Source organism: Dromiciops gliroides, chromosome 2 (assembly GCF_019393635.1).
Source record: "Dromiciops gliroides isolate mDroGli1 chromosome 2, mDroGli1.pri, whole genome shotgun sequence".
Lineage (NCBI taxonomy): Eukaryota > Metazoa > Chordata > Mammalia > Microbiotheria > Microbiotheriidae > Dromiciops > Dromiciops gliroides.
In genome coordinates this window covers 362,405,782-362,428,836 of record NC_057862.1, presented here as the reverse complement: position 1 = coordinate 362,428,836, position 23,055 = coordinate 362,405,782, and the positions used below count along the sequence as shown (strand labels likewise).

The window sequence follows — 23,055 nt, the reverse complement described above, 5'->3', positions numbered from 1 at the left end:
ATTGGAGAGATGACAGCTCCCAAAATGAGATTTTTTTTTTTTCATTGCTTCACAGTGTTGGGTATCTAGCAGGATGTCTGGTCCGGGAACTGCAAGAAAAACAGCCTGACCTCAATATAACTGAGCGGGATCTGCTTTGTGTTCAGATTGCTGGGCTCTGTCATGATCTAGGTAAATGTTCAAGAAACCAAAGGAGTTGACACATAAAATAAAAACATGATTAAATTAGTATTGGGAACTTACTGATCTTTTATTGTTAAAAACCAACCAACAAGTTTAGAGTAAAACAGCAATCCTAAGTTCTCTTTATAATACCTCAGTGAGTATCGGCATACAAAATTTGTCATGGTTTCCCTCTGTAATGCTATAATACATGTGGCAAAGCTCCCAAGCATTGCCAAGTCCTCTTGCCTAGGTTGAGCATTTCTGCTATAGTATGCTGTATTAAAGAATCAATTGGATTAGGAAAGCCTTCTGATCTGTATATATATCCCAGCAGATATTTGGATCCTTTGCCTCCTAACCCTCTTGAAGCCATCTTTCTCATGTTCAGAATACCTGAGCTTTTTTGAATAGGAAGATTCTCAGGTTGGGAAGGGGTGGGAGGGAGGATTTCTCACTTCTAATCCATGTGGCTGTAAGGCTAGACAACAGCCCTTAGAACTGTAAATAAAGGCTCATTATACTTGCTGTTTGTAATATTAGTAACCCTATTGACAACCCAAAATACTCTTGTAGCTATTTGTGAAGTAATCATTAGAGCTGGAAGGGACCACAGAGATCTGCCATATGAAGAAATCAAGTTTTCTGGTAATCACAGCTTACTCTTTCCCATGTGTTCCATAAATGATAGGAAGGAAACGTCTCTCACAGCCCTCTGATCAGTCAAGGTAAATTTAGAACAGATTACCAGTAGAAAGTTTGCCCTTCCTCATTTCTCAGCTATACAGAGAACTGAGTCAAATTTATAAGAACACAAGTCATTCACCAGTTGAATAATGGTCAAAGGATTTAAACAGGCAGTTTTCAGAATAAGAAATCAAAGCAATAAGTAGTCATATGAAAAAATGCTATAAATGACTAATACTTGGAGAAATGCAAATTAAAACAACTCTGAAATAACACCTTGCACCTATCAGATTTGCTAATATGACAAAAGGAAAATGACAAATGCTAGAGGGGATGTGGGAAAATAGGTATATTAATGTACTGTTGGTGGAGTTGTAAACTTGTCCAGCTATTCTGGAGAATAATTTGGAATTATGCCCAAATCCCCATAAAACTGTACATACCCTTTGACCTAGGAATACAGACCATTCCTAAGAGATCAAAGGAAAGGGGAAAGGACTGATATATACTAAAGTATTTATAGCAGCTCTCTTAGTGGTGGCAAAGAATTGGAAATTGAGAGTATGCCCATCAACTGGGCAATGGCTGAACAAATTGTGGTATATGATTGTGACGGAATACTATTGTGCTATAAGAAATGATGAGGGGATCGTTTCAGAAAAACCTCGGATGATTTGTTCAAACTGACGCAAAGTGAAGTGAGCAGAATCAGGAGAATAGTGTACATAGTAACAGCAATATTGTATGATGATCAACTGTTTTTGTTTTGTTTTTTTTTTTGGTGAGGCAATTCGGGTTAAGTGACTTGCCCAGGGTCACACAGCTAGTAAGTGTTAACTGTCTGAGGCCGGATTTGAACTCAGGTCCTCCTGAATCCAGGGCCAGTGCTCTATCCACTGCGCCACCTAGCTGCCCATATGATGATCAACTGTGAAAGACTTAGCTACTCTAGTCAATCAAATGATTGAAGACAATGACAAAGGACTTTTGATGAAAAATACTATCTATCTCCAGAGAAGGAACTAAAGGAATCCAAATGCTGATCAAAGCATACTTTTAAAAAAACCCTCTCTCTCTCTCTTTTTTTGGTTTGTTTTCTTTTTTAGTATGACTAATATAGAAATATGTTTTGTATGACCACACATTTATAATCTATATCAATGATCAAAGACAAATACAAAGGACTTTCAATGAAAAATATTATCCATCTCCAGAGAAAGAACTGAAGGAATCTGAATGCTGATCAAAGCTTACTTTTTAAAAAGCTCTCTCCCTCTCTCTTTTCTTTTTTGGTTTGTTTTCTCTCTCTCTCTCTTTTTGGTTTGTTTTCTTTTGTAATATGACTAATATGGAAATATGTTTTGTACACATTTGTAATCTATATCAAATTGCTTGCCTTCTCAAGAGGAGGAAATAGAAGGGAGGAAAAGAATTTGGAATTTTTAAAAAAAACAAATGTTAAAAAAAATGTTTTTACATGTAATTGAGGAAAAAAATTTTTTTAAAAATAAAGTTGGCTCTTAAATGATGAAGTATTTTGGTCACAGCAACTTGAGCTGCAAAAACGTATTCCCTTTTCTCCCAAGACCCCAGTGACTCCCTCATATACCTGTTTGTTTTTCATATTTAAATATTTCCCTGGGTTTTTTCAATCCTGAAGGAGATGTGATGTGTATTGGTAAAACCATGGATCTTTCAAAGAATAGAAATGAATTGAGGTTGAATGAAGAATAGGAAAAATGAATTTATGCTTTTCAATAGTATGAACCAGTGTTTCTTATTATCTTCTTTTTTAAGGTCATGGACCATTTTCACACATGTTTGACGGAAGGTTTATTCCCCTTGCTCGCCCAGACTTTAATTGGAAGGTATGTGATAGTCAGTCATGTTTTCATATAGAATAAACAGATGAAGCATTTATTAAGTACCTATTATGTGCCAGGCACTGTGCAAAGTTCTGGAGATATAAATACAAGCAAAAAAGACAGTCCCAACCCTCAGAGAGCTTCCATTCCAATGAGGGAAGATAGCAAATAAAGAGGACCTGGAAAACATGAAGAGAGGGGAAGGAGCAGGCCTCCTGGGCACTACATCTCCAGAGTACACAGAATGTAAAGGAGTTGAAAAGTCCAAAGAGTAAGGAGTGGACCCAGGAGTGAAATTAGCATGGCCTGGGCCATGGAGGTCAGAGCTAGAAACTCACTAATTAGGAGATCAGGCTTTTGCTTCATGCAAGAATTTGCCATGGAGTTGTTGGGGGGTTTTTTGGGGGGGGTGAGGCAATTGGAGTTAAGTGACTTGCCATGGAGTTTTTTAAAGAGTCAGCTATGCTGTTTTTACATCATCTGTATTTCCCAATGTATCTATCCCCTCTTCTTTCCAGAGAATAATCTCTTAAAATAAAAGAATGAGGGAAGTAATTCAGAAAAACTAACCACAAAACTAACCTCCAGCAAAGAAGTCTGGTATTATAGATAGTGTCCCACATTGAGTCTCCTACCACTTAAAAGAATCAGGAGGTGGTATTTTCTCAGATCTCTGTGTGTGTGTGTGTGTTAGGGGGAGTTAAATCATAATTTTGCAGAATTTCATTTTGAGGGGTTTTTTTTGGTCATTCCATTTTCATTGTTGTCATTGTTTTACATGTTGTTTTCCTGATTGTTTACTTTTCTTTTCATCAGTTCCTGTGTCTCCCTGTGCTTTTAAGTAGACATCATATTTTTCATTTCTTATGGCCATGACATTCATGTAGCATATAGCTCATTTAGCTGTTCCCACATTTAATTGACACTTTGTTTCCAGTTCTTTGCTATCATTAAAAGTGCTATTAAAGTTTAGCTGTATTTGGGGCCTTTCTTTTTTCAGTGACTTCATGGTTTTGCCTGGCAAGTGGAGCCTCTGGGTCAAAGGGTATTAAATTGACTTTCTGTAATTGGATGCTTTGTAGTCAAATCCCAAATGTTTTGGAACATAGAACTTTGGAGCAGTTAATTTTTAAGTTTGACAAGATAGATAAAAAGAAATCTATCTACAAGTAAATTATTTCTAGAGAACAAAATAAAACTAAATGTCATAGAAAAGAGAGATGAGATTTATTATGCTTGGCTCCAAAAGGCAGAGCAACTAAAAGCAATGGGGAAAAATTATAGAGAAGCAGATTTTATCTTTTTTTTGTGTGTGTGGGGGGCATTGAGGGTTAAGTGACTTGCCCAGGGTCACACAGCTAGTAAGTATCAAGTGTCTGAGGCCAGATTTGAACTCAGGTTCTCCTGAATCCAGGGCCAGTGCTTTATCTACTTCACCACCTAGCTGTTCCCAGATTTCATCTTGATATAAGGGAAAATGACTTAACAGTTAGAGTTGTCTGATAACTAAACGGGCCTCCTAAGAAGGTAAGGTATTCTCTCACCCATTGGAGACATTCCAGTCAATGGTGAACTTGTCAGTCATGGAGCAGAGGACATTTTGGCTTTGAGTCAGGCTAGGTGGTCTCTGACACCTTCTCTAGCTCTGGGATTCTTTGGTTGTACAATTAAAATCTAGTAGGATAGATAGATAAAATATGCACAATTGACTATAAAACAAGTTAGTGATAATTCACATTTATCTAGCACATTCAGATTTACAAAATGCTTTCCTCAGGGCAGCCCTGTGAGGTGGACAGGGACATAGATCAAGTATTTTCTGCATTCTACAGGTGAAGAAGCTGAAACTAGAAAGAGTCAAATGACTTTGCTAAGGTCACACCTCTAGTTGATATCCACTTCAGACCTTGAATCTGGGTCTTCCTGGCTCCAAGTTCAGTACCCTTTTTCCCTTCTACCATACTGCCTTTCTCAAGTGAGAATATGATAAGTGTAGAAAAGAATTATAAATATGGTTCTGTTAGTTCATAGGAAGACAGATTAATTCTAGCAGTTTGCTACAGTAGAAGGAGGGCTAGATGTGGAGTCAGGACCTGGGGTCCTGTCCTGGCTCTGCCACTTCCCAGCTGTGTGACCCTGAGCAAGTCACCGAACTTCTCTGGGGCCTTACTTCCCTCATCCTTCTTTGGGGTGGAGTCCAACAAGAGGATTCGATGAGATGAGCTCAGGGTGCCTTCTAGCTATAAGTCAGTGATCTTATGAAATACCCATAGGTGGAGCGTTGGAGTTCAAGTCGGGAAGCATCCCAGTCTGACCTCTGAAGGCCCTTCCAGATCACAGAATTTTAGAGCTACTGTAGAATTTTCCTGCAAACCAATGCACTTCCTTTTGCACACCAGTGGTAGCAAATCTTTCTTCTTTAAAGGTGGATTTAGGGGAAAGGACTCTAGACATGGCTTTCCCACTAATTAGCTATGCAACCTCAGGAAGTTCCTTGATACCTCTGGGCTTCAGTTCCCTCAAGAGCAAAATGAAGCATTTGGACTATGTGATCTCAAACTTTCCTTCCTAATTTTCTTTTTCCAAAGATATTTGGAGTGAAGTATAATGAATGAAATGGGTGAGCAGGTTCTGGGTAGTTCGAGGGGGGCGGGGTTTGTTTTATTTTTGTCAGCTGTGACTAATGAAGCTGCTGGTGAAATGGTAGGGATTGACTGCATATTGAATAAAATGTTGAAATAATATTTCCTGCAAAATATATTGGATGCAGAAATATGTTTAATGTGATTATACATGTATAACCTATATCAGATTGCTTTCTGTCTTGGGTAGGGGGGAGGGATGGGAAGGAGGGAGAAAAATTTGAAACTAGAAATCTTATAAAAACAAATGTTGAAAACTATCTCTAAATGTAACTGGGAAATAATAAAATATTTATATGGAAAAACATATATATATTGGATGCCCACAAATAATCCTAATGCTTCTGAGACCTGCCTTTTTTTACTGACTTTGTCATACTTATTCACTTTGTACATTCAATTTTCTTTCTTTCTTTCTTTCTTTTTTTTTCAGGGCATTGAGGGTTAAGTGACTTGCCCAGGGTCACACAGCTAGTAAGTGTCAAGTGTCTGAGGCTGGATTTGAACTCAGGTAGTCCTGAATCCAGGGCTGGTACTTTATCCACTGTACATTCAATTTTGATTGAACTTCATCTTCCAGTTCCAGTGCCCTTTTAGGCAGCTGCTTTTCCTTCACCAAGACATTGCCCTGTTTATAAGATTCTTTCTAAGGCAAAGCTGTCCTAAAAACTCATTAGTTTGCTATCATCCAAAATCAAAATTTCAGTAACAGACTAGGAAGTCTATGACACATACACCTGTGGAATTTAAAATAATGGCTTTTCCAGAAGAAGTTCCTTCATTCAACAAATGTTTATTGAGCACCTGCTGCATGTAAGATACTGTTAAATACCCTCCTATGCACACTGGATGTTTTGGGGGGAGGGGGGACAAGACTGATTTCATTGGCATAGAGAACTTCTGGCGTATAAATCCCTACTACTGGCCCCATCAGCAAAACTATTCTGCACCTTGGAGGCTTAGAGAGTTAGTGGGGGCATAGAGAAATTGAATGACGTGCCTAGAGTTACATTTCACATGAGAGGCAAGATGGGAATTTAGTTCTTCCTGGCTCTTCAGCCAGCCCTCTATTCAGTATGACAGCACTGCCAAATTTTGTCCATTTTGTAGCTAGGTGACACAGTGGATAGAGCACTGGACCTGGATTCAATCTCAGAAACTTAGTAGCTTTGTGACCCTGGGCAAGTCACATAACCTCTGTCTACTTTAATTTTCTCATCTGTGAAAATGGATAATAGCACCTACCTCCCAGCTTTGTTGTTGTGAAAATTAGATAATATTTGTAAAATACTTTGCAAAACTTTAAAGTGCTATATTAATTGTAGCTACTACTGTTATATTAGTAAACCTATATAAGTTAATGTATTTTGTGACAATATTTAATAATATTCAATATTTCAAAAGAACTGTGATGACTTTGGGTTGAAATAAGACTACCTCTTCCATTTCTTCAAATGATAACTTCTTCGTGCTTTAGTACAGGGCTTCTTAAACTTTTTCCACTTTCAACCCCTTTTCACCTAAGAAATTTTTACCCGACCCCAGGTATATAGGTATATAAAATAGGTATAATGTAACTTTTTCCTGTTGCCAAAATTTTCCCCACGTTCAGTTATGCAATCCCTTATCGGGTCACAGCCTGAAGTTTAAGAAGCTTTGCTTTAGTAGATGGTCATGTCAGTTTCAGGGTCCAAAAGAATTCATCTCCTAGTGGCTAGTGTTGTGGTGAGGAGTCTCTCCACACTTAGCTAGATTGGCATGAGATGACAGACAAATCTGTTGCTTAGGCCTCTACTCAGAGCACTTTCAGTTGGCTAGAAGTTCCAGTGGTTGTGTCTAATTCACATAGGCTTTGAGAACCCAGGGCTGCCTCCCTGCCAGCAAGAGTTGAAGAAGGACTTTTAATAAGGACAGTTTGTTAATTCAGTGCTAATTGTGCAATTAAGAGCTCATTGGCAATGTTGAAGAGAGGGGTTTCAGTCAAGTTAGTGGAGGCAAAAAGCAGATTGCAAGGGACTGAGAAGGAAGTTGGAGGCAGGATATATAGATGTTTTTTATAGGAGTTGGGCTATGAAAAAAATAAATAGAACAGTAGCGTGAGGGGCAGCTTAGTCAAGAGAAGGTTTGGGGGTTTGTTTGTTTTTTAAGGTTTGTCTGTCGGGTGTTTGGACATGTTCATAGGCAGCAGGGAAGGAATTAATGAATAAAGAGATATGAAAAAGGATGGGTGTGTATGTGAGTGAGGCAGAGAGAGAATATGATAGAAGGGTCACATTCTTGGAGAATATGGGAAGGGAGGGGATTCAGGATATAAGTAAAGGGATTGATATTGATCAAGACATGGGCCATTTTTTTCTTCATATACTAGAGCAAGGGAGAAGAGAATAAGAGAAGATTTTGAAGGGATTTCAGATGAAAATAGTTTTCCCTAAAGAGTAACTAGGAGAGAAAAAAGAAGTTTGGTACAGATGCTGTGGAAGTACATTCAGGAACATAGCAAGGATTGTTTGAGAGCAATGAAGTATATTGAAATTAGATAACATACATTTGCAGTAGACTCATACTACATGGTTTGAATGACTTCCTTCAGCAACTATCAGCAACAAAAATAAGAGCATATAAGAAGGTAGTGGGAATAATCCAGAGGAGGGGAGGGGAGATAATGAGCAATAGTAGGAGAAAAGGACAAAGGATTTGGGGCCCTGAATCTGGGGACCTTGTAAAGTTGAATGGATTAATTGTAACATCAAGCCTGAAAAAAGAGGAAAGTGAGACTAAAGCAAGGTAATGCTAGAAGTTACAATAGTGGGACAAATAGTGGCAAACCACTCCAGCATCTCTGCCAAGAAAACCCCAGATTGGGGTCACAGAGAGTCAGACACGACTGAACATCTACCAGTAGAGTGGGTCATTGTCTGCCTTAGTTTAGCCAAAGATCCCAAAATGGAGACTCAGCTCCTTTTTATAAAATTAGAACAAAGAACAGAACAGGGTAGGTGAGGGAAAAATTTTTAATGGTTATAGGGTTGGTGACATCATGGGGTCAAGGACAACTTGTTTGGTTACATAACTGAGGCATGGAAAACAATATGATTGATTGGAAATTGGGAATGAGGGGCTAGCAATAACCCCCTCCTTCCCTCCTGTGACTAAAATGTTCATTCTTTTAGTCCACCCACAGTGTTAAAGATAGTGGACCAGACTTCTTTGGATAACAAATGAGACATCCTTGAATGATAGCTTGATGGTGTAAAGGTACTAGAACAGACTTCCTGGTGTCAGCCACAACCAGAATTCCTTGAGGCAAGAACAGAAAAGTGCTTAACAAGACAACTGAATTTCCAAACTTAACTCCTTACAGGCTAGCTGAATTTCTAAACTAAGTTCAGAGACAAAGGACCATGACTTAGGCAGTTAATGGACAAAATCAATTAATTATAAATAGGATGAACAAATAAATGATACAGAAGTCATTTAATTTTTATAGATCAGATAGGCAAGTTTCTTCTCTTATTTTTTTCAGCATGAAATAGCTTCAGTTCAGATGTTTGAGTACCTGGTTAATGCCAATGGAATTGAGACTGTAATGAAGAAATATGGACTTATCCCAGAAGAGGACATATGTTTTATCAAAGAACAAATTGCAGGGCCTCTTTATTCACCAGTAAAGAGTCCTTTGGTGAGTCAACTGGTTTGTTTGAATTGCCCAATACTTCGCAAATGAGTGACTATATTTTCTTATCTGTTAATTTTATCTTGAAAAGCAGTGCACTCCGTTTATGTAGTTATTTGATTACTTAGAAGCTTTTCGTTCTATCAGACTGAAATCTAATGCCCCAAAACTTCTACTCAGTGGTCCTGGTTCTGTCCTTTCTGCCAAGCAGAATGATTCTCACCTTTTTCTACAAGATAACCCTTTAAATTTTTAAAGATGATTATCATGTCTGTTTGCTTCCTTCCCCTCCTTCCACCCCCGCAAAATGCAGCAGAATAAAATCAAAAGCAAAGAAACTTGTGCAGATCCAACATGACCTGTTCTTTCAACTGATCCTAATATAGCCTGGCTTCAAGTCCTCCTGACAGTCCCCTTCCTGAATGGGCTTTAACTTACCAATTTTTCTCCTAAAATAAGGTTCACAGAACTGAACATAATATTGCATAAGAGAGCATAGAGGGACTGACTGTTAATTCCCTTGTCCTGGACACTACTTCTCATGCAGCCTGTTTGGACTATACCATTGACTCATATTCACTAAAAATCTCCAGACCTTTTCTTGTTTTACATGAACTATTGTCTTATTATCCTTGCCCCCTCCTCCATCTTATGCTTATGCAAGTGTAGGACTTTGCATTTATCCCTATTAAATTTCATTTAATGGATGGCTTAGAGGCTGAGTGAGAGGCTTTAAGGAAAGGGGAAGGACACTTTTGGTGGTAGGTCTTCCCTTTGTCTTCAAGTCATTGGTAAAAATATTGATTAGGACACAGCCAAGAATGGGGTCCTGTGATACGCTACTAGAAACATCCATCCAGAATGACATCTATCCTTACATCAAAACTTTTGAGTCCAGAGGTGCTTATTGGACTAACTGTTCTCATCTTCCTATTCTGTCATATATAAATTTGTCCACCTTGTCCGTGAGGATATTGTGAGAGACTCTGTCAAGTATTTTCCTAAAATCCAAGTATTCTGTGTCTGTATTACCACCTTGATTTGCCTGTCTTGTAATCCCATTGGGGGAAAAAAAAGTTGATCTGGCTACTCAACACAATTTTTTAATGAACCCTTGTTAATTAACATTTCTCATCACTTCCCTTTACTACTGATCCTGTTTCTAGAAATTAATATTTCTAGAAAATAAGAATCATTGGACTAGAATTTGAAGAACTTGCTTCTTTTTCAGAATTATATCATTTACCCACCACCAGTCCTGAAGCTCCCCTCAATTCCACAGTTGCTTAAATGTCATTGATAGGGATTCAGCAGTCATATCCCAGAATTTTTATATGACTCTCAATTGTAGTTCTTCTGGTCCAAATGACTATATATTAATCTAATAAGGTGACATTTAGTAGAAGTAGATTTGAGTATCCTACCCACGTTATGTCATTTAATGTTTTGATTGAGAGCAGCTTGGTGATCTTATTAACTTGGTACTTTAGTTTCCTATGAACCATTTTTTGTTCTAGCCTACAGTTTTAAAGTTCATACTCTTCAGTAAGGACAATAGAAGCAGAATTGAAGTCGGTTAGTTTTGCCCTTTCTGTATTTTCAGTTGTCATTATTCCATTTCCCTCAAGCATTGACTTTATCACTTTCTTGTTCTTCCTTTGCTCCTAACATAGATTGAAAGGTCCTTTTAATTTTCTTTAGAACTTATCAGAAACTTGGATCCTTCTTGAGACTAATCTTTTTTTTCCCAGGGCATTGAGGGTTAAGTGACTTGCCCAGGGTCACACAGCTACTTAAGTGTCAAGGGTCTGAGGCTGGATTTGAACTCAGGTCCTCCTGAATGCTGGGCCGGTGTGTTATCCACTGTGCCCCCTTCTTGAGACTCATCTTAAAGTAGCATATTTATTACCTTTTTATATTTATCCTGTTATTTGACCTGGCTTCCTTCTCTTGAAAGTTGTCCTTTTAGAATCAGAGATGCATCCGTGCATTTCCTCCAGCCACAGCAGTTTCTTTATACTACTCCTCCATTTATTTTTCATAGGAGTCATTTGCAGCTGTTTCCACTGCATTTTTCTTGGCCACCCTTGATCCAACTTCTCTTCATTTGGGGGTTTTTTTTGGTTGGGCAATGAGGGTTAAGTGACTTGCCCAGGGTCACACAGCTAGTAAGTCTCAAGTGTCTGAGGCCGGATTTGAACTCAGGTCATCTGAATCCAGGGCCAGTGCTTTATCCACTGTGCCAACCTAGCTGCCCCGATTCAACTTCTCTTGTAGCACATCTGTTGATGAATACCATAATTTTTTCTATTTCAATGTTTTATTGATTTTTGTTTACATCATTGTCACCTCCCAGTCATTCCTCTGCCCTCATAGAACCCTCCCTTGTAACAAATCAAGCATTAGCTATGTGTGAAAATGTGTGCTTCATTCCACAGCTGGTGTTCACTGTCTCTCAAAGGCGTGTCACCATCAGTCCTCTGAAGTATTTCTGTGTTGTATTCTTTTACATTATTGTGGTCACTGTTTAAATTATTCCCTTGGTTCTGTTAACTCTAATCATATAGGTTCATATTGGCTCATTTGTTCTCTAAAGTGTCTTTTCATTCTTTCTATTTATTATTTCTTAAGGGACAGTTCCTTTATAGGGCAGATGCCTTAGTGGATAGAGCACTGGACCTGGAGTCAGAAAGACCTGAGTTCAGATCCAGGCTTAGGAATGAACTAGCTCTGTGACCTTGGGCAAATCAATTAACCTCTCTTTGCCTTAATCCACTGGAGAAGGAAGTGATGAACCACTCCAAAATCTTTGCCAAGATATTGCAAGATATTGGTTCATGGGGTTATGAAGAGTCAGATGCAACTGAATTAACAACAGTTTCATTACATTCCTGTACCATAGTTTGTTGAACCACTCCCCACTTGATAGATATCCATTTTCCTTCCATTTTTTTTTTTGCTGCTACAGGAAGTTTGCTACAAATATTTTTACACATGGGACCTTTTCCTGTATTTGACCTCACTAGGGTATAATTCTGTTAGTGGTGTTGCTGGGTCAAAGAGAATGTACTTAATTGAATTCAATAGAGTGGGTTTCTTTGTTTTGGTTTTTTGGGTTTCGGGGTTTTTTTTTGCAGGGCAGTGGGGGTTAAGTGACTTGCCCAGGGTCACACAGCTAGTAAGTGTCAAGTGTCTGAGGCCGGATTTGAACTCAGGTACTCCTGAATCTAGGGCCGGTGCTTTATCCACTGCGCCACCTAGCCACCCCTTCAATAGAGTGTTAATCAAGACAAAAAGGCATGGAATGTTTGAGGAGAAAAGAGGTTTGGAATAACTTCTCAGGGTGTAGCATATAGTATCAGTAAAGAAAGAGTTGAGGTTCTATAACCAGTTTCTAGTGGATCCAGCCACCTCAGTAGTTTGACTCCATTCAGCAACAACAATTGAGTATAAAAGAAGGTAGAAAGTGGGAGTGATTTAGGATTAGGGTTTGGCAGTGCATGAGTATCAATAAGGTGAGGGGGCAAATAATTTGAGAATAGAGGACAGTGTAGAGCACAACTCATCAGCCATAAGTTTGAGATTAGGAAGGAAAGAAAATGACATCAGAGACAAGATAATGGCCTGAGAAAATACTGAGGAATAAAAGGATTGAAGATTATGGTGAGGAAAAGGAATAATTTTTGAGGGTTAAGGTACAGGATGATAGGAAATTACAAGTGGATAGAAAAATGTCATTGCTTTTTTTATCCAAGAAGTAGAACAGTTTGGGGTGACGATGAGATGAAGAATTTGATCATCCCTCTGTGTGGCGGATGTAAATGAAGGCTTGGTCATGGAATATAAGGAGGTTGAAGAACAGGGAGGTTAGAGTGTCAGAGGAAGAATCAGCATGGATGGTAAAATCCCCTACCATAAGGGCAGGAGCTGGGAAAGAAAGAAAAACAGTGAACTAGGAACTCCCTCTTGAGAAAGAGAGTTAACTTGGGATTACTACTTCTCTAACAAGAGGTGGACTCGTGCTTTCTGTATTTAATGATGTCTGGTGTAGAGTTTATATTTGGGAAGTCTCCCTCCCTTACACTCTCAGTTTAAAGTCACTTTGATCATATCTGTAAGTTTCTATAATAAATATATAAATATATCCCTTTTTTTTTTGCAGGACAATGAGGGTTAAGTAAGTGTCAAGTGTCTGAGGTTGAATTTGAACTCAGGTCCTACTGAATCCAGGGCCAGTGCTTTATCCATTGTGCCACCTAGCTGCCCCTAAATATATCCTTTCTGGTTCTTATTATATGCAGTTCATCCTGTGGCTTAAGCCATGAACTGGAAAGTCTCATTGAATAATCTCAGTTGGCTTTTCACTTCTTAAGTCTCCTCTTTTTTTCTAAAGTCCCTCCCTTTAATTAAAAATATTAAAAATAGCATCTGTGTTTTCTGTCCTCCCTTCCAGCCTCAGTTTTCTGCCTATGGAAAGCTTCATAGTCCTTAGAGATTGTTTCTAAATTCTTAATCCCTTAGTGTTTGCAGAGTTTAGGGTCCGTGGACCCTAAAAGGTTTCCTGAATTTTAGTATTTTGATAATTCTATTTAAATAAAATTTGTTTGCTTTATAATCATATGTTTTCTGCATTAAAAACTGTTATTCTGAAAAGGAATCCATAGATTTCTCTAGACTTCCAAAGGGATGCATGATATCCAAAGAATTGAGACCCCCTTTTAAAATGATTCCATATGACTCACTAGGAATAAGTCTTTAGGTCTGACAGGCATTGAGATGTTCTGTTACATTCTCTAGAAATATAGCACAGCTCCTGATTGGTCTTAGAGCTTTGACATAGTTGCTTCCATACCCTTTTGCACAAAGTACTGACCACCGTGGTTCTTGGGAGGGATAATGTCAATCTTCACTTGCAGTCATGTTAATTGATGCTCATTGTTCACAGGGTGATGAAGAGGTGATGTTGGGGAAAGAGTCATCTTGCATGTAAAAGATTTTTCATGTGTTTTAAAATTTGGCAACATAAATAGAAAAGGTGTAAATAATCATTTATTTGTAAGATTACTTTGATACCATATCTGTAAATGTAACATAAATACATGATCAAGACTAAATCTGTTCTTCCCTGGGTTTTCTTCCAGTGGCCATATAAAGGGCGACCTGAAGAAAAAGGCTTTCTTTATGAGATAGTGGCTAATAAACGCAATGGCATTGATGTGGATAAATGGGATTATTTTGCCAGGTACACGTTGAACATTTCACAAGTGCTGTCATAAGAATAACTTGATTGTTATTGTTTAAGGTGCATGCTTCCTACTGACTTTTTTCAGCTCCTTTTCTTTGGAATCTTTTTAGGGATTGCCACCATCTTGGAATTCAAAATAACTTTGACTATAAACGCTTTATTAAGTTTGCTCGTGTATGTAAAGTAAAGGATACGAAACATATTTGCACCAGAGACAAGGTAAAGTGTTTTGAGGGAGAAGCCATCAATAAAGAAAGGGATTTGGTTGGTCCTGTTTATAAATTGTGGGTTAGGGCAGTAGCACAGTTTTTTGTAAGTACTATCGGTCATTTTCTCTTTGTTTAGCACTGCTGACTTTAAAAATTAATAATTACTAAAACATTGGAAAGTATTCCCAGTCTTTGTTATGAATGATTACTTTCACTACCTTGAATTTATTTAGCATGCTTTGTAAGGGAAAGTAATGAACGTAACTGTTTAATTAGCCTTTGTAAGATATTTGTATACACACAAACATACATAAACATGTGTCTGTACATACGTGCATCTATGTAGACATGTATTTAAATATTTGTGTATGAATGTGCTTATCTTACACAAGATTATGCTATAATAAAACCTTGGGAGAATTATTTATTATTAAGAGTATTTAGGTTAGCTTCATGGATAAGTATTAAAAAGTTACAAGCAAGCCATTGAGGATCACTGATCTACCGTCCTCTCATGTTAATGGTACTCAGAGATGGCATATACCTTATTCATTCTGTAGTGGAAAGAGAACAGGATTTGGAGTCAAAAGATCCAAGTTTAAATTTGATCTCTCTATGTACCACTGTGTGACTTTGGATCAGTCATTAACTCTCAGAGCATGTGGATGAGATCACCTCTAAGGACCCTTCTTGTTCCAAATTCTATGATCCTACAGTATTCTTGTTAAGTTTATAGACATTATTTGTGACAGTCTTCAGCCCTTTTCTGTTTCTTCTACTTGTATACTGTATAAATTAAAATTTATTTCATAATTCTCTAGGAAGTTGGAAATCTGTATGACATGTTCCACACACGCAATTGCCTGCACCGAAGAGCTTACCAGCACAAAGTCGGCAACATTATTGAAACCATGTAAGGCCTTTGCTGACCACTTCCCTGCAAAATTTTCATTGTTCCATTCTCACAGTGAATTGACTATTGTGCATGTTCTATTTGAGACCTAGATCTGAGATTTAGACAAAATTCAGATAAAATGAAAAGCGTGTCATATTTGAGATATTTTATAGAGCCCATCCAACTAATGAGATAATTGACTTGGAAGAACAAAAGATTCAGAATATCTAAAAGAGCAAAGGAAACAAATGGTGGGGGGGAATAGGAATAGAGGATAAATAGAAAGCCCTTCCAAATCATATCATAAAGCATCAACCATCAAAGCTATTTAATTCTGGTTTTTAAAAAAATAGAAAATAGGGGCAGCTAGATGGCAAAGTGGATAAAGCTCCAGCCCTGGATTCAGGATTACCAGAGTTCAAATCCGGCCTCAGACACTTAACACTTACTAGCTGTGTGACCTTGGACAACTCACTTAACCCCAGTTGCCTCACCAAAAAAAGAAAAGAAAATAGATCACTGGAATAGGCTACGTAAAGAAGTTGTTGTTCAGTTGTGTCTGACTCTTTGTGACCTCATGGACCATACTGTTCGTGGGGTTTTCTTGGCAAAGATAATGGAATAGTTTATCATTTCCTTCTCCAGTGGATTAAGGTAAACAGAGGTTAGGTGACTTGCCCAGAGTCACTCAGCTAGTATCTAAACCTGGATTTGAATTCAGGTCTTCCTGAATTCTAAAATAAAGGAGACTCAGAAACAATTGAACTCAATTAGGAAGGGTTCAATAAACCTGAGAACTCAATTATCTTGAGAAGAACTCCCTCTTGGACAAAATTTTCTGGTAAAACTGGAAAGCAGCATGACAAATTATGTTTTAAAAAGGTCACCGTCTCACAATATGTCCCACAATAGATCTTTGACCTGAATGGTAAATGCCATAGCAGCTAAGTGGAGCAGTGGACAGAGCCCTGGATCAGTAGTCAAGAAGGCCCCTGTTCCAATCCTGTCCCAGATACTTACTAGCTGTGTGACCCTGGGCAAGTCACTTAACTTCTATTTGTCCCCATTTCCTCATCTGTAAAATGGACATAGTAATAGCACCTATCTTCCGGGCTCGTTGTGAGGATGAAATGAGATAGTAATTGTTAAGCACTTAGCACAGCACCTAACACATAATAAGCACTATGTAAATATTCGACATTATTATTATTATACCACAAAGAAATTAGAATCCAGATCAGTTGCCTTTCACATGACAAGGGAGTAAATTCCTAAACAAGCAAGGAATAAAGGGAAATCATAAAATAGAAATTAACTTTTATTATTACAATTGAAAAGTGATAGCGTGAACATAATTAAAGCAACCAGAACAAGAGGGAAGTCAACTACGGAGAAAAAGTCTTTGTATCAAATATCTTTGGTAAGAGTTTATTACCCAAGATACCCAAGACAGCTAACAAATATGTAAGACTAAAAGGCATTCCCCAATAGATAAGTAGTCATACAATGTAAGCAAACATTTCTGTAAAGAAGAGTTACAAACTATTAACAACAATATGAAACACTGTTCTAAATCTCCTAAATTAAGAGAAACACAAATAAAACCCCTCAAGGGTTTCCCCTGACATCCAGCAAATGGAAAAAGAGGAAAAGGGATGAGAATAGTCAGTGTTGGAGGAGTTGTGGGAAACTGACACTCATGTGTTGTTGGTGGACTTAGGATTTGGTTTATCCATTTTGGAGAGTAATGTGAAATTATGCAAAGAAAGTGACTGTGATGACCCCTTAACTCAGAGATCTCATTGTTAGGCATATACTCTAAGGAGATCAATGACAAAAAGAGAACGCTTATATGGTCGAAAATATTTATTATAATGGGATTTTTTTGTAGTAGTAAAGATCATGAAACAAAGATGCCCATTGATTGATTAATGCTAAACATGTTGAGGTACATAGAACTAGATTTACTGTGCTATAACACAAACAAACAATAAATTTGAATCCAGAGAATCATGGATGGCAGGCAAACTTATAAGAAGAACCAAGAAAACAATAGACACAATGATTGAAACAATGTGAATGGAAAGAACATAAACAAAAAATTGAAACTGAGTGCTATTGAATTATAATGATTAAGTATGGTCCCAGAGGGAGAGCTGTGGCAAGGTACTCTATCTTATCACTGGAAAGGTAGAAGACCATGATGTGTGGAAAATTGCCTATCATGAGAGACCTTTTTTTGATGTCTAGGTTCGTTTTGCTCAGCTGACTAGTTGTGTGTTTTGTTTTTTGTTTAAAGAAGACATAATAAACATAGTTGCTTTTGGGATAACGAGATCAAATGAGTGAGACGGAGCTATTCAATACTTGATTCAGAGAATGAATAACCACCATTGCCTGGCTTCTGTCTGCAGGGAAGTTGTTGATCTATCTGCAATATAATAGGAGATGAAGCCAGTATAATTGATACCCCCAGATTAATAATAAAAATTAGTATTAAGACTAAATTTCAACCCTTTTAGCTAAGATTACTATTAGTACAATTGATCAGTTTGGAGTTTTACATCTTCCCTCTGATCCACTGACAGCTTTTGTCTTCCTCTACAGGTTAAGACGCTGATAATTAATATTTGGTGGCTGCATATTTGATCTGACTAAAGACATTTAGTACATTTTGGCTATTGGCATTAATGAATCTTATGGCTCAGACCCCTTGACCATAAAATGGTTAATTTGCTCATATTAATCTCCATTTTTATATATTCCCCATCTTGTGTCATGAACAGACTAATTGTCTTACCTATTTGGCCTTGATGCTTTGTGGTGTTTTCTGGAGGCTTCCTGGGCCTGCATACATGGGTCTGGAAGGTCAGCAGGATTGGTTACTTGATATGATGGAGGAACCTTTTTCCCTGGGGATTTCTTTTTTTAATTTTTTTTTTTGGACAATTTTATTATTTTGTTTGTTTGTTTTTGCTGGGCAATGAGGGTTAAGTGACTTGCCCAGGGTCACACAGCTAGTAAGTGTCAAGTGTCCGAGGCCAGATTTGAACTCAGGTCTTCCTGAATCCAGGGCCAGTGCTTTATCCACTGCTCCACCTAGCTGCCCCCTCCTTGTGGCTTTCTTTAAAAAAAAGCAATCTCATATCGTTTACTAAAATAAGGTCAAAATGGGTACATGATTTGTGCATAAAGGATACCATAAGCAAATTAAGAGAACATGGAATAGTTTATCTGTCAGATTTATTGACAGGAGAGGAATTTAGAACCACAGAAGATATAGAGAGCAATACAAAATATAAAATAGATCATTTTGATTATATGAAATTGGTTTTTGCACAAACAAAACCAATGTAACCAAAATTATAAGGAAAGCAGAAAACTGAGAAAGAATTGCAACAAGTATCGCTGATAATTCATTTCTCATTTCTCAAATAAATAGAGAACTGAATCAAATTTATAAAAATACAAGTCATTCCCCAATTGATAAATGGTCAGAGGATACAAACAGGCAATTTTCAGACAAAGAAATCAAAGCTATTTATGGTCATATGAAAAAATTGTTCTCAATCACTATTGATCAGAGAAATACAAATTAAAACAACTCTGAGGTACTACCTCACACCCATCAAGAGTGGCAAATATAACAAGAAAGGAAAATGTTGGATGTTGATGGGGATGTGGGGAAACTGGGAAGCTAATCCACTTTTGTTGAAGTTGTGAACCAATCCAAGCATTCTGGAGAGTGATTTGGAACTATGTCCAAAGTGCTATAAAACTCTGCATACCCTTTGACCCAATGATACCACTGCTAGATTTATATCCCCCCCCCAAAAAAAGAGGAAAAGACCTATTTGTACACAAGTATTTATAGCAGCTCTTTTTGTGGTGGCTAAGAATTGGAAAACAACGGAATATCCATCAATTGGGGAATGGCTAAACAAGCTGTGGTATATGATGGTGATGGAATATTATTATGCTATAAGAAATGACAAGCAGGATGACTTCAGAAAGGCTTGGAAAGACTTATAGGAACTGATATATAGTGAAGTGAGCAGAACCAGGAGAATACTATACACAGTGACAGCAATACTGTTTGATGTTTGATGTAGAACTGTGAATGCCTTAACTATTCTTAGCAATACAATGATCCAAGACAGTCCCAAAAATGATGAAGCATGCTATCCAAAGAAAGAACTGATATTGATTGAACACAGACTGAAGCATGCTATTTTTCACCTTCATTTCTTTTACTCAATTTTTCTTATACAAAAAGACTAACACGGTAATGTTTTACGTAATTGCATATGTATAACCTGTATCTGATTGCTTACTGTCTTGGGGAGGAGAAGGAGGGACAGAATTTGGAACTCAAAACTTTAAATTAAAGTGTTTATTATAAAAAACATTTTTTTAATTAAAAAGAAAAGAAAAAATAGTCTTCATGCATAAAGGCCCCTAGAAGTAGGAATAAGTTACTAAGAGCATTGAAATGAGTTCTTTTTTTAGTGTTTTTTTCTAATTACACATAAAAACAAATTTTAACATTTGTTTTTTAAAATTTTGAGTTCCAAATTCTCTCCCTCCTTCCTTCCATTTCCCCTTCATTGAGAAGGCAAGCAATTTGATATCAGATAAACATGTGCATTCATGTAAAATATTTCCATATTAGTCATGTTGTAAAAGAAAACAGACAAAAACAAAGCAAAAAGGTATGCTTCAGTCTTCACTCGGATGAAATGAGTTCTGTTTGTTTTCTTTTTCTTTTTTTTTTTAGTGAAGCAATTGGGGTTAAGTGACTTGCCCAGGGTCACACAGCTACTAAGTGTTAAGTGTCTGAGGCCAGATTTGAACTCAGGTACTCCTGACTCCAAGGCCGGTGCTCTATCCACTGTGCCATCTAGCTGCCCCATGTTTGTTTTCATGTCACATTCATTTCAAACTTTATTTCCCCATACTCTACCCAGTGAGCCTTCCCTTATAAGAAAGATTTAAAAGAAAGTTAGGTAAAACCAGTTTACAAATTAGCTGTATGTGACAGCAGCTGCATAGTCCCCCACCTAGAAGTGATAGAAGAGGCACTTTATATATAAATTTAGTGTTAAATCAGTATAAATTTAGTATTTAAATTAGTATGAATTAATTCTCAACAGGATTACAGATGCCTTCCTTAAAGCAGATCCCTACATACAAATAGAAGGTACTGGAGGAAAAAAGTACACACTTTCTACAGCAATTGATGATATGGAAGCCTACGCTAAACTTACAGGTGAGGTCCAATATAGGCAAATAAGTAAGTCCCAACTTAGAAATTGGTTATACTTCAAAAGATAAAGTTTTTTGTTTCAGATTCAAAAAGTGATTTGCTATAGAAACAATATTATAACTGGTAATTAGATTCCCAGGCTAACCACAAAAGCCCATCACATCAAATCCATAATGTAGCTGGTCAAAAATTATAAGTCATATAGACCTTATTTCAGTACTTAAGATGATGTGTGATTTAATCAGTGTGGCAGCTAGGTGGTGCAGTGGATAGAGGGCTAGACTTGGAATCAGCAAGACCTGAGTTTAAATCCTGTCTCAAACACTTAGTAGCTGTGTGACCCTGGACAAGTCATATAACTTAAGTCTGCCACTGTTTCTTCATCAGTAAGATGGGGATAATAATAGCACTGACCTCCCAGGGTTGGGAGGGTCAAGTGAGGTAAAATGTAGAGTACTTTGTAAAGCTTAAAAAGTGTTGTGTCCTGTGTTTTCAGTAGATTTTTTAAAACTTATTTTGGCCACCAAAAAAAAATTATCACCTGGTAGCCAAGCTTCCATTGATGCCTATATCTGAAATTAGCTCAGCTGGTCTGTCCAACAGACACGGAGTCCAGCACTAGGTCCATATCTGAAGCCTTCACATGTTACACCATTGCAGCATCTCAAGGACACCCCTTCTCTCCTCTGACACTGCCACCACCCTGGTGCCGGCCTTCCTCACCTTACACATGGATTGTCACATACCTTCACGTCTTCCCACCATAGTCCATCCTCCATTCAGCCACTGAAGTGATTTTCCTAAAATGAAAGTATGATCGTGTCATTTTCTCCCACCTCCCCAACTCAATAAATTGCACTGGCTCCCTGTGGCCTCCAGAAGCAGATACAAAATGCTGTTTGTCATTCAAAGCCCTTATTAACCCCACCCCCTCCCACCTTTCCAGTCTCTTACACCTGACTCCCTAATATAGACCCTTCCATCCAGGGACACTGGCCTCCTGGCTCTTCTAGAAAGATGATGCTCCAGCCCTTGGCTCTGGGCATTCTCTCTGACTGTCTCCTGTGCCTGAAACACTCTTCTCCCTATCCCACCACTGACCTCCCTGGCTTTCTTTTTTTTTTCTTTTTTTTTTTTTTTTTAGTGAGGCAATTGGGGTTAAGTGACTTGCCCAGGGTCACACAGCTAGTAAGTGTCAAGTGTCTGAGGCCGGATTTGAATTCAGGTACTCCTGAATCTAGGGCCGGTGCTTTAACCACTGTGCCATCTAGCTGCCCCCTCCCTGGCTTTCTTTAGGTTTCAACTAAGGTTTTTACAAGGAACCTTCCCCAACCCATCTTAATGCCAGTGCTTCCCCTCTTAATTGGTTTCCTAATTTTTCCCATGTATAGCTTGCTTTGTATATATTTGTTTGCATATTGTCTCTTCCATTAGATTTTAGATTCCTTGAGGGCAGGGACTGTCTTTTGCCTCTTTATGTATTCCAGTGCTTAGCACAGGACCTGGTATATAGGAGGAGCTTAATAAATGTTTATTTAATTGAATAACGTATAAGGTAGGACCTGCCAGAGACTGTGCTCACAACAAAAGCTTCTCAAAACATAGGGTTAGGTCCTTACCATTGGTTCAATGGGTTTTTTTGGGGGGTTTTTTTTGGTGGGGCAATGAGGGTTAAGTGACTTGCCCAGGATCACACAGCTAGTAATTGTCAAGTGTCTTAAGGCCAGATTTGAACTCAAGTCCTCCTGAATCCAAGGGTTGGTGCTTTATCCACTAAGCCACCTAGCTGCCCCAGTTCCTTACCATTGGAAAACAACTTCAGGGGAGGTGTCACCACATATCCAATATTTATAACGTTTCTCTAGGAAACTGCTCCAAGATCCAACTAGGGGTGCCAGGAACACATTTTCATACACCAAAGCCATGGTGGTGAAAGGGAAGAAGCACCAAAGCCATGTGACTTCACCTCTTCCTTGCTTCCAATATCTAAAGAAAGACTCCTCCTAGTAATGGAAGTTATGGTAAAGGGGATGGGTTCTGCCACGGAGACTTTCCAGAGGTTCTAATGAGAGTCTCTCCTCATGCATTCTGTTAATTAGAGGAAGCATGATTCTCAGCCTGCATTCTATTGGCATTATTAGTTTGCTCTGACCAGAAATGTAAAACACTTCATTAGAAAGCTGCAGCAAACCAGTGTTCTTTCTTTAAAAGAAGAAAATCTGGACCCTAGTGGCCCTTAGCAACCCTCTAACATGAGCACTCTCAGAACCTTGCTTGCTTCTCACCTTGAGATGACTCATAAAGGAAAATTAGAAAAATAAGTGACAGTGATATCCTCTCCCTTGCCCTTTTTTGGTTTGGCAATAGTTCCAAAAGATGACAAGTGTTGTATCATAGATCGAGAATGGGGG

General features: G+C 38.0%; 1 protein-coding gene across 2 annotated transcripts in view; it reads left to right on the top strand.

Moving 5' to 3' along the window:
* Positions 1–23,055, top strand: part of SAMHD1 (SAM and HD domain containing deoxynucleoside triphosphate triphosphohydrolase 1) — a 56,703-nt gene that overhangs the window by 15,181 nt on the left and 18,467 nt on the right. For both annotated transcript variants that reach the window (XM_043987266.1, XM_043987265.1), the window contains exons 5-11: positions 56–171; positions 2,647–2,717; positions 8,880–9,035; positions 14,171–14,271; positions 14,385–14,493; positions 15,305–15,396; positions 20,532–20,647. In XM_043987266.1, the coding sequence (XP_043843201.1) occupies positions 56–171; positions 2,647–2,717; positions 8,880–9,035; positions 14,171–14,271; positions 14,385–14,493; positions 15,305–15,396; positions 20,532–20,647 (761 nt within the window). The remainder of the gene's footprint in view (positions 1–55; positions 172–2,646; positions 2,718–8,879; positions 9,036–14,170; positions 14,272–14,384; positions 14,494–15,304; positions 15,397–20,531; positions 20,648–23,055) is intronic.